The 15,300-nt window shown below is 36.7% G+C and overlaps 1 protein-coding gene across 4 annotated transcripts; it reads left to right on the top strand.

The window, feature by feature from the left end:
- Positions 1 to 7,005: 7,005 nt before the first annotated feature.
- On the top strand, positions 7,006 to 10,320 carry LOC103418992 (uncharacterized). Of its 4 annotated transcripts, XM_070819212.1 has the most exons (6): positions 7,039 to 7,174; positions 7,624 to 7,732; positions 7,985 to 8,286; positions 8,394 to 9,031; positions 9,514 to 9,744; positions 9,937 to 10,320. In XM_070819212.1, the coding sequence occupies exons 3-6, from the start codon at positions 8,038 to 8,040 to the stop codon at positions 10,064 to 10,066; spliced, it is 1,248 nt and encodes a 415-aa protein (XP_070675313.1). In that variant the 5' UTR covers positions 7,039 to 7,174; positions 7,624 to 7,732; positions 7,985 to 8,037; the 3' UTR covers positions 10,067 to 10,320. The 4 variants fall into 4 exon arrangements, with proteins under 4 accessions (XP_008355332.3, XP_008355330.3, XP_008355331.3 ...); XM_008357110.4 differs by lacking the exon at positions 7,624 to 7,732 and having other exon boundaries at positions 7,006 to 7,174; XM_008357109.4 differs by having other exon boundaries at positions 7,037 to 7,174; positions 7,985 to 9,031.
- The last annotated feature ends 4,980 nt before the right edge of the window (positions 10,321 to 15,300 follow it).

Here is a 15,300-nt window from a genome sequence, read left to right as displayed (position 1 = left end):
AGAATGTTGAAGACAAAATGTCACATCCCGGCCCGGGCCCCCACCACATCCCAGGCTCGACTCCGCCGTAGCACGATATTGTCCGCTTTGGGCCTCGACTACGTCCTCATGGTTTTGTTTCTGGGAACTCACACGAGAACTTCCAAGTGGGTCACCCATCATGGGATTGCTCTCTCGCTTAACTTCGGAGTTCCGATAGAACCCGAAGCCAATGAGCTCCCAAAAGGCCTCGTGCTAGGTAGAGATGAGAATATACATATAAGGCTTACAGGATCCTCACCCCTGGACGATATGGGATCTTACAATCCACCCCCTTAGGGGCCCGACGTCCTCGTCGGCACACTTCCAACCAGGGATTGGCTCTAATACTAAATTGTCACATCCCGGCCTGGGCCCCCACCACATCCCGGGCTCGACTCCGCCGTAGTACGATATTATCCGCTTTGGGCCCCGACCACGCCCTCACGATTTTGTTTCTGAGAACGCACACGAGAACTTCTCAATGGGTCATCCATCATGGGATTGCTCTCGCGCCGCGAACTTACTTAACTTTGGAGTTTCGATGGAACTTGAAGCCAGTAAGCTCCCAAAAAGCTTCGTGCTAGGTAGAGATGGAAATATGCATATAAGGCTTACATGATCCTCACCCCTGAACAATGTGGGATCTTACACAAAATTCATAGAACTTTGAAGTTACTAATCTATGAGTTGGAACTACATTAGTTACTGAACTTTGAAGTTTTATGACATGACTTTAAGATGATATGATGTACTAGAAAAGGAAATAACACTAACCTTTTTGACAATCTAAATTATATATCTATATTTTAGATCCTCTTTCTCATACTACCTACCAAAAATCATTTAGATCTAAAATTATTTGGTCATCTAAAACATGTAGATTGAAATAAAAATACAAAATAATCAAATGGCTAAAAATTTCAAATTTAGTTAAGGCTAAATAGCCAAAATGGTTCATGAGATTTGCATAACTCACCACTTTGGTTCCTAACATTTCAAATCAAAAAAAGTGATCACTGAGATTGTCCACCATCCATCATTTTGGTCCTTCCATTAAAAACTCCGTTAAGTGTCCCGGAGCTCTTAGTCGGAAGTTTGGGCAATTTTCAAAGCTTTGTAACTCAATCGTTTTTTAACCAAATTTGACCCATAATATATCAAAATAAAGATAGGAAAGTGTAGAATAAGATTATACCTATTTGGAAGCCCAATAGTTACCGGAGATTACCAGAAAATAGCCTCAAAGTTGACTGGTCCGAGGAAAAACTTGAAAACTCGCCAGAAACGGGGTAAACTTTAAACGTTCATAACTTCTTCAATACTCAACAAAATCAAGTGATTCAAAAACGAAAATCATACTTCTCAACGAGAAAAAGAGAATGGTATATTTTTTGATGGCTAAATAGCCGTGGTTGGGTCGGAAAATGGCTCGAAAGTGGTTGTCTTTGTCTCGAGTTAGCCACTTTCGAGCCGGTTTCCGGCCAAACCACGGAGATTTAGCTGTCTAAAAAGGTACCATTCTCTTTGTCTCATCAAGAAGTATGATTTTTGTTTTTGAATCACTTGATTTCGTTGAGTATTGAAGAAGTTATCAACGTTTAAAGTTTACCCAGTTTCCGGCGAGTTTTTCAGTTTTCTCTCGGACCAGTCAACTTTGAGGTTATTTTCCGGCCATCTTCAGCAGCCATTGGGCTTCCAAATAGATCAAATCTTATTCTACACTTTCCTATCTTCATTTTGATATATTATGGGTCGAATTTGGTTAAGAAACGATTGAGTTACGAAGCTTTGAAATTTGCCCAAAACTTCCGGCCAATAGCTCCAGGACACTTAACGAAATTTTTAACGGAATGACCAAAATAATGGATGGTGAACAATTTCAGAGATCATTTTTATTGATTTAAAATGTTAGGGACCAAAGTGATGAGTTATGCAAATCTTATGGATCATTTTGGCTATTTAGCCTTTAGTTAATTGTTTACATGAATAACCCTTCAAAAAGAACCTAAAAACTAAACGTGTTCTAATCATTTTATTTTCTATCCTTAATTATTTGGGATTTGTCAGCCAATTAAGTGGTATAAGATAAGTGGAGTGAAAACATGCTCAAATTTTTATGCTAGCAAGGACAAGAAAATCGAGGGAAGATTTTCTGCTTAATAATTATGAAGAATATGCAATCCAAAATCAATTGGCAATGGATATACGTCTCAATATTATTATTATTATTATTATTATGTAATGCAAGACTTTGAGTTTCACAAGTGGGATAGTTATGAACAATGCTTCATCTAGTTCTGGATATCAATGGTTTTAATACTAGCAACAACCAAATACAGATTGAATAATCCAATCCAATCCAACGTGCCAGTTGAGCATATATGGTATTACATGCTTGCTACCCAGTTACTATCTACAGTGCGATCAAGTTGCAGGCAGGCCATATTTATTAAAGATATATGGGATGGGATTTGATACCAGTTGCCATCCCTAAATATTTTGCTTGTTAGTTTGGGTTGTCTATTTACATGCATTAAAACAAAGCTTGGGGGTCTAAATCTAATTAATTAAGTACTGAAGGAGACAGGAAACTAAGCAAAACCAGGTGCTGGGAATAGGCAGAGGGTTAGACCTTCTGTGGGTCAGGGGAAAGTGGTGCTATAAATTAATATTGCGTATGGTTAGGTATATATGTGTGTATGTGTGTGTGTGATAATTGAAGGCTAGGGACGTTCCACCTTCCTTCTAGTTTGTCATGCAGCCATCACCTACAACGAACGAGGATCCTCTTTGGATCATTTTTTGTGAGGATTTCAGATATCTATAAATCGTGTTCGTTCATCGTACATCATACGATCAGTTTTCATCAAGTACTATTTGTATTCAATTTTAAATAAAAAAACTTAAAATAAATTATGAGCGTACGATGCACGATGAACCGACACAATTTATGAATCTCCGAGATCCGCACAAAGAGAATCCAAAGAGGATCCTCGTTCCCCTACAACGACCCCACAAAGATATTTGACAAGTTGTTATTTCACTATACTGAGAAAAAAATGTTTAATATAATATGTATGCCACCAAGTATTAGTTTTTGCGTATATATGGAGGAAAAACTAGTAGGATAAGCAAGGTATCGTAAGAGAAAAACAAAGGAGTACGATGGCTACAAAAACCAACCAACTCACTTAAATTAGTGGTAGCGGTACTATTACCATGGCAACTTTGTTTGGCAGAACAGCACTCATGTCATGTGCTTCTCACCACCTTTAATTAGTTGATTATGATTGAGATTAGGTTAGGGTTAGGAAAAAGAGAGTGAAGGGATGTACGAGAATAACGGGGCGGGGAAAAGTAGATTAATATGATTTGAAATTTAGTGTGGGTGGGGGACATCAACGTTGTTGTGAGTTATATATTTATGGGTTAAATTTTGTTTACTACTCTCATATTTCGTGATTTTCAATATTTAATACATCAAGTTTTTTTCGTCCCAAAGTCATACCTAAAGTGTTAATTTTGGGACAGTTTCATACATCTGTTAGTCAAACTGTTAATTCTCATGTTAAGTGATGACGTGGCGCCCATGTGGATACTTTACTTTTGTGGGTGGTAATCTAGTTACTTGGAGAAGCAAGAAACAAAAAGTGGTGGCTAAGTCAAGTTCTGAAGCTGAGTTTCGTGGTATGTCTCATGGTGTATGTGAGTTGTTACGGTTGAAAAAATTGTTAAGAGATCTTAGATTTAAACCTAAGGGTGCTATGAAATTCCATTATGATAACAAAGCTGCTATTGAGATTGCTCATATCCAGTGCAACATGATTGAACAAAACATGTAGAGATTGATCGATATTTCATCAGGGAAAAATTGGATGCTGGAATTATTAATTTTCTGTTTGTGAGATCTCAAGATCAACTTGCTGATGTCATGTGCTTACTAAGGTTGTGTCTAATAGTGTGTTTTCCAACTTGCTTGACAAATTGGGCATGCGTGACATCTTTGCTCCAACTTGAGGAGTAGTGTTGTTGCGAGTTGTATATTTATATATTAGTTAAAGTATAAATAATAATATGTTGTCCTATTGATGAAATGCATATATATTACCAATTGTAACTCCTATATATACTCCACTTTGGAAATTAATGAAAATACAAGAAATTCCCAAATATTGTCATATATAATTTTGGTATTTTACCATGTTTAATTCAACTATTAAGTCTCTTGAAACAACGTAAATCCGACCGTGAATCTGCAAGAAAGTAAATAACACAAGATGTATCGTGGTTCACCCCAATGTTTGGGCTACGTCCACACTGATATTGTATTTCTCTATTTGTGAGAGGATTGAGAGGGAGAGAGAGCTTCCTTATGTGAGGATGAGCTTCTCTGAATATGAGAGGGGATGTCAGGCTTAGGAGTTGGCCTCCCTTAATGAGGAGAGTGAGGGGTCCTTTTATAGAATAAGGGCTCCTCACTTATTACATATTTACCCCTTCATTTATCACATAATTACATTTGAGTCCCCCGAGTATTTATACAAGATCTAAATACGGATGCCCTAAGTATGGTACAAACAAACTCATTAAGTCATAGGCCTCATTTTCGGCCGAATAAGATCAAAATACATGATCCTAATGGCCAGTTTATGATTATTGTATTTTTTTAACTACCTATGTAGTGTTTTAAGAATAGTTAGTTGTAAAATAAAACAGTTGAGCATTTGATAAACTATATTTTTAAAAGTGATGTGAGTATGAAAAACAAAGCAAAGGCGTTGGGTAATTATTAATTTAAAAGTGATATAATTGTAATATAATCACGACAAAAATGGACATAGTAGTAGGGGTGATGGCATCAACAGAGGTAGAGGTAATGGCGGTGATGGCAGCGATAATGGTAAGGGTGTAGAAATAACAGTCGTGGCATCGGTAATGGTGGAAATTACAGTGTTGTTGGCGATAGTGATGGCAACGATGGTGGTAGTGCTGGCAACAGTGGTGTAAGGTGGGTGGTTGCAATCGTGGGTGGTGGACAGTATGTGCATCGTAACTCTTAAGCCTCATTTCAATTTTATAACCAAAATTTCATAATTTTAAAAACTTATTATGGGACCTAATTTACACCTTCCTGGAATAGTATATATACGAGTTTACTCCACGGCTCCAACCTGAAGTGAATACTGGACTCTCCAACCCACTATCGGAGAGTGTTACACCATTTGTGGTTCCCAATACAATCTTGTGTGCCTACTCCGACCATAGTGCGTATTGTAGGTACCCCACGTCAGATCCAGCTATGCTCATTTTTTTTGTGCTAACCAACCTTGTCTAGTTTAAACCCCTTGTTATCTGCCACATGGAAACCTAGCTAGAGCAGAGGACGTGAGTGACGTGACGAGCCACTACGCGCAGGGACAAACAAAGCTAACCTTAGGTTGCTATGTCAGGCAGTTGTGACACCTGAAGAGATAGAGTCAAGTGGATGAGTGGCAGACTCCCTTTTATGCAAACCATCCATGGAGCTACCAATCCCCACAATGATTCATAATCACCTATAGATAGATGTTCTGACTCCTCACAAAGGGTTAGACAATCTGAACTCATCTTATACACTTATTATTCATTTTCCCCATCTCATATCATACCTGACTTGATCGTCGGAGTGCCTACATCGGGAACCACCATCTCGGGAGCTCAGTTTCACGACCCTTTGTTTGTCTTTGTCTTTACAAATCCTCATTCAACCTTGCGTAGAATTGGGTCCAACAGTTTGGTGATTTCATTTTGAGGCTAACCTATATTCCCCTACAAACACTCTACCCATACACATGGCAGATCATACTAACCCATTAATGGCTACCAGCGCAAATATGGATGCTACATTCATCGAGGCAGGAGAACTACTCTAGGAATCTCGTCCTAGAATCCCAACACGGTGGAGAATCCTCTTTCCCAAACTATGGTGCTCCTAGATCCCATTCAAGGAATGCTGGAAAAGTTGAGCAGCAACATAGAAAGCCTTTGACGCAACCACGCGTCCTCCTCTCTTGACACTCAGAAGCAGATGTTGGTAGTGTAATTTGCGCAAGTCTACGATGCAAAAACCGTATTCGAATCCTAATTTGGTTTCGCAAAAAAATATGATGGTGTTTCTCAACATGGTTTTGTTAGTGTGGGAGTGAGAGAGGATGGATGAGAGATATGAGGAAGAATAGGGGCAGAAACGACGTTGTAGGGTATGGAATCAAAGACCAACAACGGTGATTGTTGAAGCTGGGAATGCTGAACAACGTCGGGGTGAGGTAGGCGACGACGTCCTTCCAGTTTGTATGATGTGTTGATTTAATGGTTTAAGGTCATTTTGGATATCTGAATGTTTCATTAAAGGTCTCCGTGCCTTTTGAAAATTAGGTTTACGCAGAAGTTATGGAAGCACCAAAAGCCAATTTTTTTAAAGCTAACCGTTGCTGCTTTGGTTTTTTGTCTTTTGTCTTTTTTCACCCCAAAATTGTGAAAAAAAAGAAGATTTGATTTTGGATGTTTATCAAACACAAAAAACTAAGAACCTTTTTTTATACCGGTTTTTTTTTTTTTTTAAATTAAAGCAGTACCAAACTGGTACTTATAAGCCATTAGTTTCCACACGAAATTGACTAATATGCGTACCAAACACTCGTACAAAATTTGGGCGCGATCAACTTCATACCTTGACGGCTTGATGAACTAATGAAAAATCTAAACCCTCAAAAAATCATCCCCGGAGCCCAACAGACCTTCTAAAAAGTTGTAAAAGAAATAAATGTTTTTGGGAACAAGATGGTATTCTCCTTGGATCTCTATTTATTTTAATTCTATTACAACCCGAATTTGAATGAGCCCCGAACCGAACCAAGCTCGATTCAAATTCGAGCTACAGCCCATTCTGATACCTACATAAGCCCATAAAAGCCCACGAAACCCGAAATGGACTCCAAAACAAGTTTTTAGACGGAATTGATTACGCTCCATAGATCCGACGGAAATCATAAACTTCCTTTCTTCTTCCCGTATTCTTGTTCCAGCCATTAACGACCAGTCTGAAGCTCAATCTCTTATCTTTGGACGCTCTTCCGAAACCAAATTTCCCATCAAAAAAATAAATCTGTAAAAGGTACGTAATTCGAACTCTTATACCATGAGCGATGCTTGATTTTTTGGAATCTTCCCATCGAATTAGATTTGTATTCGTAATATTTAGCATAGTGTGAGTAGTGTGTAGCAGTGTGGGTGTGATTTTCTCTCGAAATTTAAAGGGTATTTGTTTCTTAATGTTTGTAGAGAATTAAAATTTGACATTTAGAAATTGGAATGCTGTTTTGTTCTTGGTACTCATGGGACAAGCTGTTAATTAAATTAAAGCTTTAGTTTTTAGGGTTTTTTAGGGTGGCCATAGCTGCATTACACAAATTTGAGATGGTATGGGTAATTGGGTACCTTAGCCCTGGGGCTTAAATTGAAAGCAAGTTGCTTTCATCTGTTTATTTTTTATTTTATCGTTATTATTTTGGTTTTGTGATTATTTTGGTGTCACTTGTAATGGGTTGTTTTGGGCTCCCGTAGAATGATGTGAGAAGGTTACATTGTGGAGCTTGGCTATATCTGTGGTATCCATTATCCTCTAGTATGCTGAAAATGGTTTGCTGGTTTCGGAGGTTTGACATCGAAACAGGTTGCAATTTGTCATAGAAATTATTGATTGTTTTGCAGTATAAAGACCAAAGTTGGCATCAATACCGTTGGTTTCATTACATAGATTTCAATAAAAGATACTCATGTATAAGTAATATATGACTAGCAGGCAAACGGAGATCTATGTATGCAATATTGTTCAAAATTTGTATATGGAACTTGAATATGATATCTTTCAGTTGTATGTTCAGGACTCCGTTCTGTTTACTTATTATGATTGAATACATTGCAGGGATATTGGTTCTCTAGGGAGAACAATGGGAGATTTAGATAATTGTGTTAAAGATGATTCAACATTGGCCAGAGAATCGGACCTTAACTTTGCAGTTGATGACGATGAAGAAAACTTTGAAAGAAGAGGTGACTTCGATCAGGATCAGAACCAACATGAGCAACGTAGTTCCCCCTCACTCAATCCGGAATATTCTTACCTTGTGGCAACTGAATCTGGTCATGACAGTGTCGTTGAAACAAAATTTGCCCATGATCCAGAGAGGACTCAGTCTCCATTCAAGGACAATAACCAATACCAAGGTGAGATGGATGAGTTGCATGGAAGTAATTTTCTTAACCCCTCCTCTCATTCTAAGTCGCAAACATTCCATAATGAAACGGGAGCTGAAGATTCTGCTCATTCACAGGAGTCTCCACTAACAGCAAATGCAAACCGGGGAGCTGGAGAGCAGAGCGAATCTGACATGGGTAGGCCAATTGATGCTCCGCATGGTGGGGGAGAGAACAGATTTTATTCAGAGAGATCACAATATGAATATGGTGAACCCAAGAAAGATGACTCCCTAGGTGAGAACAGAAACCCTGGCATATATCATTCTGATCTTCATTCTCCCAAAAGAACTGCCGGAGGATCAGTATCTCCTAAGACAAAGAGACAAATGTCAATTTCACCTGAAGGCTCGCCTTCTCATCAAGGTTCTCAAGCACAAATGTCACATTGCCAGAAAATTTCTTCCCCTGAATTGCATAAAGGAATTTCACTTGATCAATTATCTCCGACCAGGCAAAGTTCTGCTTCAACACAGGGCATTCAGCGCCAGTCCCAGCGTAAGGATAGCTCTTCTCACAAGCATATAACTTCGCCCCCAAGGTCCCACCGCTCACCCCCAAGGTCCCATCGCTCACCACCAAAGTACCGGAGAAGGGATAGATCAGAGTCACGATCACCCATTCGACACAGAGATTCCTATGGTTCCCATAGGGATTACCGTGACCGAACTCGATCACGGTCCCCATATTCAAGAGTCCATCATAGGTCCACAAGGTTAACTTCTATAGTCTCTCCATTATCATATGTTAAAATTCTAACAGTTTCACATGGCAACAACTTTTTTGTAAGATTTGGCTTATCTCTTTCATTTGGTACTCCTATCCTTGAGCCATGACCACCTCAAAAATTGCATTTCTGAATCAACCACTGTTATCTGATTGAATTTTGATAAGAGGATTGTAATCTCTCAAACCTTCATCAACATTTATATATAATAGTAATACCTTAGACTTAACTAGCTTTCTATCATCAATCATGCTTTCTTTATCTCAAATTATACGAAGAATATTCTTGACTTCTAATTCATATGCATTACCATAAAGTTATGATTATGTAAATTGAATAGTCCAAGATTTTTGAGGTAAAATGGATTACTTAATGAGTGGAACTTTCACACTTTGGTTATGTCAAAGATCTCTCTACCCTCCAAAACATATAGTTCGGTTCCTAATGTTTTATCCCTTAATTCATATTAGGGAAAGGCATTCTCCAAGGCGAAGGTCCCCTTTTCCAGAATATCATTCTCCTCACCGATCTCCTAGAAGGAGACCTTGGTCACCACCTCCTAATAGGAAAACTGGATTAGGGAAACCTGGGAGAAATTTATTTGTTGCAGGTTTTAGCTTCGCGACTACAGAGAGAGATCTGGAAAGAAAGTTTTCTAGGTATGGCAGAGTACAACATGTTCGGATCGTTAGAGACAAGAGGTAATTGTGCAGTTTACAGTATACTTGCATATATTGAGGTAGTTGACATGGATACATGATGCGTTCTGTGTCAGTGAAACATCTGCTTTGCTTAGCTATTACCTTGTGCACGCGTTTTCCCTGTGATACATACTTGGTAGAATCTTATTTGAGTTGAGTTTTTATTTTTGTTGCAAATTTGTTTCTTCTAAGGTCGGGAGATTCGCGTGGATTTGGATTTTTGACGCTGGAAACGGATGAAGATGCTGATGCAGCTATCAGAGCTCTAGATGAGACTGAGTGGAATGGTCGGATTATTCTTGTCGAAAAATCCAAAAGTTGAGGGCTTGAGACTCACCTTGATCACAACTAGCCATTGAAATCTTTTTTTCAGTCGTGTAATTTTGTTTTCTGAAGTTAGTACTGCCCACCAGTGTTGTATAAAAAATGAGTACAGATTATATATCACATCATAAGGGGTTCTCTTCATTTTTCTGTATTTATTTGAATGAGTAAATCTCATCAGTCATCTTCTCTGTAAGTTGTTGGGTCTGTCAAAGATTCAAATAATACGTGATGCGTTCTGTGTCAGTGAAACATCTGCTTTGCATATATTGAGGTAGATGACATGGATACGTGATGCGTTCTGTGACATGGATACATAACAAATAATACAAAAAATAAATTTGGGATTCATGCATTATGGTGAATGTATCATGTTATTAAGGCTGATTAAAATATCGAAACTGAAAACGTGTTTTGGAAGCACTTGATTGAGAAACTAGGGAGGCCCTTGATGGTTGTGAAGATCCCTCTCTTCCGTAGTGCAACGTCATGAGCGTGCTAATAACGTGTTGTAGGCCTATTTTAATGAGGGAATGGAGAGAAGATGCATTATAGGGACCAAAAAAGAAAAGAGAGTTGAGAAATTTCTATGGCGTAACTTCTCACCACTTTGTGTCTTTATTTATAATAAGCATAACCAGCTTCCTTGCTCTCATATTTTTTTTTTTAAATTTTTATTCCAAAGCGTTCACATAACTTGTACAAGACAAGGATAATGAAAAATGATGTAATAAAGTCGCATGACAAGCACACAGTTATGTTGAGGGCCTTAGGCTGCTGATCGCTACACAATCCTTGCTTGCAAGCTTCATTCATGTCAGTTTTTGTTGCTTCTAAAAAGTCATATTATGTCATCAAAGCGCAATAATACACCCAACACACTCAATAACTTTTTCCGGACATAATCTATTGCCACATGAAAATGCATGCTATTATTAGCAGTGCACGTGTGGGTGTGCTTACCATCCTAGCCTTATCTACTTTTTTAGTTGATTCTGGCCGTTTTTGCTTCGTCGGTTGGCATGATCCTCCTCACTTACAAAAGTATGAACGACTAGATCCCTGCACATATGTATACGTAACTATTCCTATCACACTTCGTTCATGATATAATTGCACAAGAAAAATGCTAAAGTAGTTGCTCACGTGACTTGTCTTGATGTCTTATTGTGAGCTGATATTAACTAATGCTTGTTCGACTAATCCTAGCAATCCTCATTCATATTTTCAGTATTATTATTTTGTGGATTTTGTTTGTAGTTTTGTGATGCTTATAAGACAAGATCTTTTCCTTCATGTTTGGGCTTCAAAGCATGTGGATGCAAGCACGAGCACACAACACAATCAAAACCAAAAACGCCTAGTTGTGAATGTAAAATTGCATTTCCATTTTCTAGCAAACAAAAGTTTGGTAATCCCTAATGGGGTCCCATACGTACTCATTGATGTCACACGTTTCACGTTTCCAGCTTCTCTTACAAGAATGAGGATCCTCTTCTGATCCTTTTTGTTGAGGTTTCTTGGGATTCTCAAATTCTGTCCGTTTATCGTATATTGTACGTTCAAATACTGTTCATGTTTAATTTAAATAAAAATATTTAAAATAATTTTTGATCGCACGATATCAATAAACAACAATAATTTAAGAATCCCTAAAACCCTCTAAAAAAAAAAAAAAAAAAAGGGAAAGAAGATTCTCATTCCTCTTACAATAACCACGACAAATAGAATACCCATGTGTCCCCTGTCTATAGTATTATCCACTATTTTAGTGGAATTTTTGGGTCCCACAATATGAGTCCCTGTGTTGATCGAACGCGACTTTTGGGAGCCCATGTTGGATGATCTTCACATTCAAACCCTTGATGCACAACATTTCATGATTATGTGAAATTATTAGTGTTTCGAGACACAAGTTAGTATATCACGTGTGGTTTAACAATGATATATGCAGAGGTCTAGTATCATATTATGATAGATATAAAGCTTATAATCTTTAGTGTGGCTAAAATATTTTGTGGTTTAAAGTGCACTAGAATATTAATAGAGTAGCTGAAAGTATGATTTAATTTTTAAATCTCAAATTTTTATTTACTTTGTACTGAATGTCACGTAATATTATAAATTTTCCTCATGTTACAAAGTCATGTAACATTTTCTCATCGGACTTGTTGTTGGACAAATTATTACTATTTGAATCACACGTTTAAGAAAATAATCATTCAAATAAAGAATCAGATTTAATCTAACAGAATAACTATATTCGTAATTTAAGTATATCTTGAGTCCCCATACAGTTTGATAAGAGCACATTTACTCATGTTATATATGAAAAACGATATACTTATCAAGTGTTACTGTAAACTATGTTTTTACTTTAGGTAAGGTAAAATTATCAAGCAATTTATTCAACTAGTACTTGAGTTCACACTCACAACTCAAGATGTTACAAAATCATCCACTCAAATGTTTCCCACCATTTCTTTTTTCACACATTGCTTTCAAAACACTCAAATTTGTGTACACACGTATGAACAACTTATCAAAACTAATTTAAATTATCCACTATACTAACAAAATATTAATGTGATAATATTTTTCTTAATTTTCTTAAGAGATATCAACTTCAAGGCTTTCATTCTAATATGAGAAAAGTATAAAACAAAGACCAAAAGGAACAACAATAATTAATTAGAAAGAAAAAGAAAGTTCCATTGACACTTGATAATTGTTCACCATAGACTATGCAAAAGTATAGTCTCTTTGTAATAATTCAAGTTTTTTTTTTTCCTCGGGAAGTCATTGCGTTTTGTGAAATGATTACAATATTTTTTTTTATTCATAGTTGTTCAATCATTATGACTTTTTATAATTCATGTGCAGAGTTCGATTTATTAAAATGTTTACATTGTAAAATTGGGTTTAAATCATGTTCTCAAAGTAGATCTAACACACACAATCTGAATATTCAAGTGAAAATTTAGATCATGTTGTGTTAGTCAATGCCTGTAAAGTGACGCAAGTTAAAACATACATAAGCGATATGAAACTATAGGTTCAATACTTGGGGCCTACTAAAAAGTTGGGATAACTGGCCTTAAAATGTGATTAAAATCAACCTGCATAAAGAGTATAGTTCACAAAGAGTAGTTCATAATTATTTCACAACAAAACATCCCGAAGGCCACACTTAATGGGTCTCAAACCTCATGGGATCCGTATGATCTTTAGGAAAAGGATTGGATCCTTTTCCATAACCCACCACTTCAGATATAATGAGCACAAAACCACAAACAAAAGTAGCAAGAAAATATAAGTAGTACCGACTCTGAAAAGGAACTTAAAAGAAACAAAAAGTGTAGCGACTACTGGTTTTGTCGCTCTCTGTGTGTGAAATTTGTTAATCAACCATAATCCGAGGTGCTGCGTGACATAGTGTCAATTACATTAGAGACAGACACTTTCGGCACTTTTTAATAATATTGACAATGAGGATGTTGTTATTAATAGTTAACACATATGTAATTGTGTAAATCTCAGGTAGATTGAGTTTAGGATTGTTCTTTATACGAGTGATTCTTTCTTATTAAACTTTGTATTACTTAGAGGGCAAATTTCTCTCTCCTCATGGTTTACTATAAATAAAGGTACTGGCATAGGGGTATACATCCTACAATTTTCCTACGCTTTATTTTCTCCACTCTCTCTATTGCCGCGCTCTCTCTTCCTTTAATAAAATTGATTTCAACATGTTATCAATGCGTTTTTGACGCTACGCTAAAGAATCTGAAAGGTATTTTTTCGTTACAAACCAGTTCACATTTATATTCATGTTCATAATCCAAAACATAAGTACTAATTTTATGCTTAAGTATCCAAAAGAAATTCTAGATGTTTTACTTTTATCCATGCGCAAATGGATTTACTATAAAAGTCCTACAACAAGGATAAGTCTTCCTACATTTCCGGGAGTACGTCGGAGCTGCCTGTTATTCCTCGACGTCTACCGGTTCACCGCTATCAGGTTATGAAGGGGGCGATACATCAAAAACTATGGTAGATATTTTGCAAAACAATAAACATGTTACACGTATTAACAATAAAAAAACATGTTACACGTATCTTTTATTTTTTATTTTTTCCAATAAAAATGTTGCAGCTATCATTTAATAAAATATATCAGCCTATAAATTACTTTTTCTTCTTGTTGGAGGCATAAATTACTTGAATATGAAGAAAGAAAATATGATAATAAATTAGTCAACTCAGACTCCTTAGACTGTACTATATAAATAATGAGAAAGACATAAAACAAAGTTTGATTCAACAGCTCAGTTTAGAGCATCCTCAATGGGGGCTTTATCCTCCATAAGGCTACTACATTTTTAGCCTTAGTGAGAAATTTCATCCCCAATGAGCCGGAAAATGGGGCTACCACTGGTGCTAGTAACTTCCTTTTTGGGGTAGCATAAAATCGGGTTACATCTAGTCCCAAAAAACAGTGGGTCCCACAAAAAATAGCAACCCATGTGAGCAAAATTCTATCACTCTCCCTCCACTTGCGAATACACGTATACTCTCCTTTTATTATTTTTAATTCTTTTTTCTTACTTATTTTTCTTGCAATTTGGCTAATTAATGATTGTTTTAAATTCCATAAGAATTAAATTTTCAAATTGATTTAACGTTTATGGGCATTGATGGGTGAAATTTTCAAATAATTTGTTTCAAAATTATATGATACTAAATTACCAATTGGTGCTAGGTAAATTGTTGTGTTATACGTGAAAATCAAATTATTTCAGAGCATGAAGTGGGGGTTTGTTTCTTTCAATGTATGAGATTGAGATAAGGGAATCTAATCCAACAAACGATTTATAAGTAATGAAATCTAACTTTGCCACAATTTGAACTTTTTAGGTTGAAGGGTTCACAACAACAACGAAGCATTTTCCCACTAAGTGGGGTTGGCTATATAAATCTTAGAACGCGTACTCTAAGTCTTTTCATAGGGTCTCTTCCAAAGTTTTCTCAATTCTTCCTCTACCCCTTCGGCCCTGAACCTCTGTCCTGTAGTCACATCTTCGAACCGGAGTGTCAGCAACTTAAGAAAAACTAACACAAAATAAAAAATAAAAAATCATCACTTAATCAAATTACTACATAAATAAATACATATAGCCCCATATAGAGCCCAAAAGATATAACCCCTCATTGTGAGAGATTCTTTTA

Source organism: Malus domestica, chromosome 03 (assembly GCF_042453785.1).
Source record: "Malus domestica chromosome 03, GDT2T_hap1".
Taxonomy (NCBI): domain Eukaryota; kingdom Viridiplantae; phylum Streptophyta; class Magnoliopsida; order Rosales; family Rosaceae; genus Malus; species Malus domestica.
Note: the sequence above shows the minus strand (reverse complement) of the source record. Positions and strands in the feature narration are given on the sequence as shown.

Bases quoted from the DNA above. Each gene is read 5' to 3' on its own strand.
- LOC103418992 (XM_008357108.4), top strand. From the start codon at position 8,010: ATGGGAGATTTAGATAATTGTGTTAAAGATGATTCAACATTGGCCAGA. The intron at 9,032-9,513 runs GTTAACTTCTAT...AATTCATATTAG, and splicing joins GTCCATCATAGGTCCACAAG to GGAAAGGCATTCTCCAAGGC. The intron at 9,745-9,936 runs GTAATTGTGCAG...GTTTCTTCTAAG, and splicing joins CGGATCGTTAGAGACAAGAG to GTCGGGAGATTCGCGTGGAT.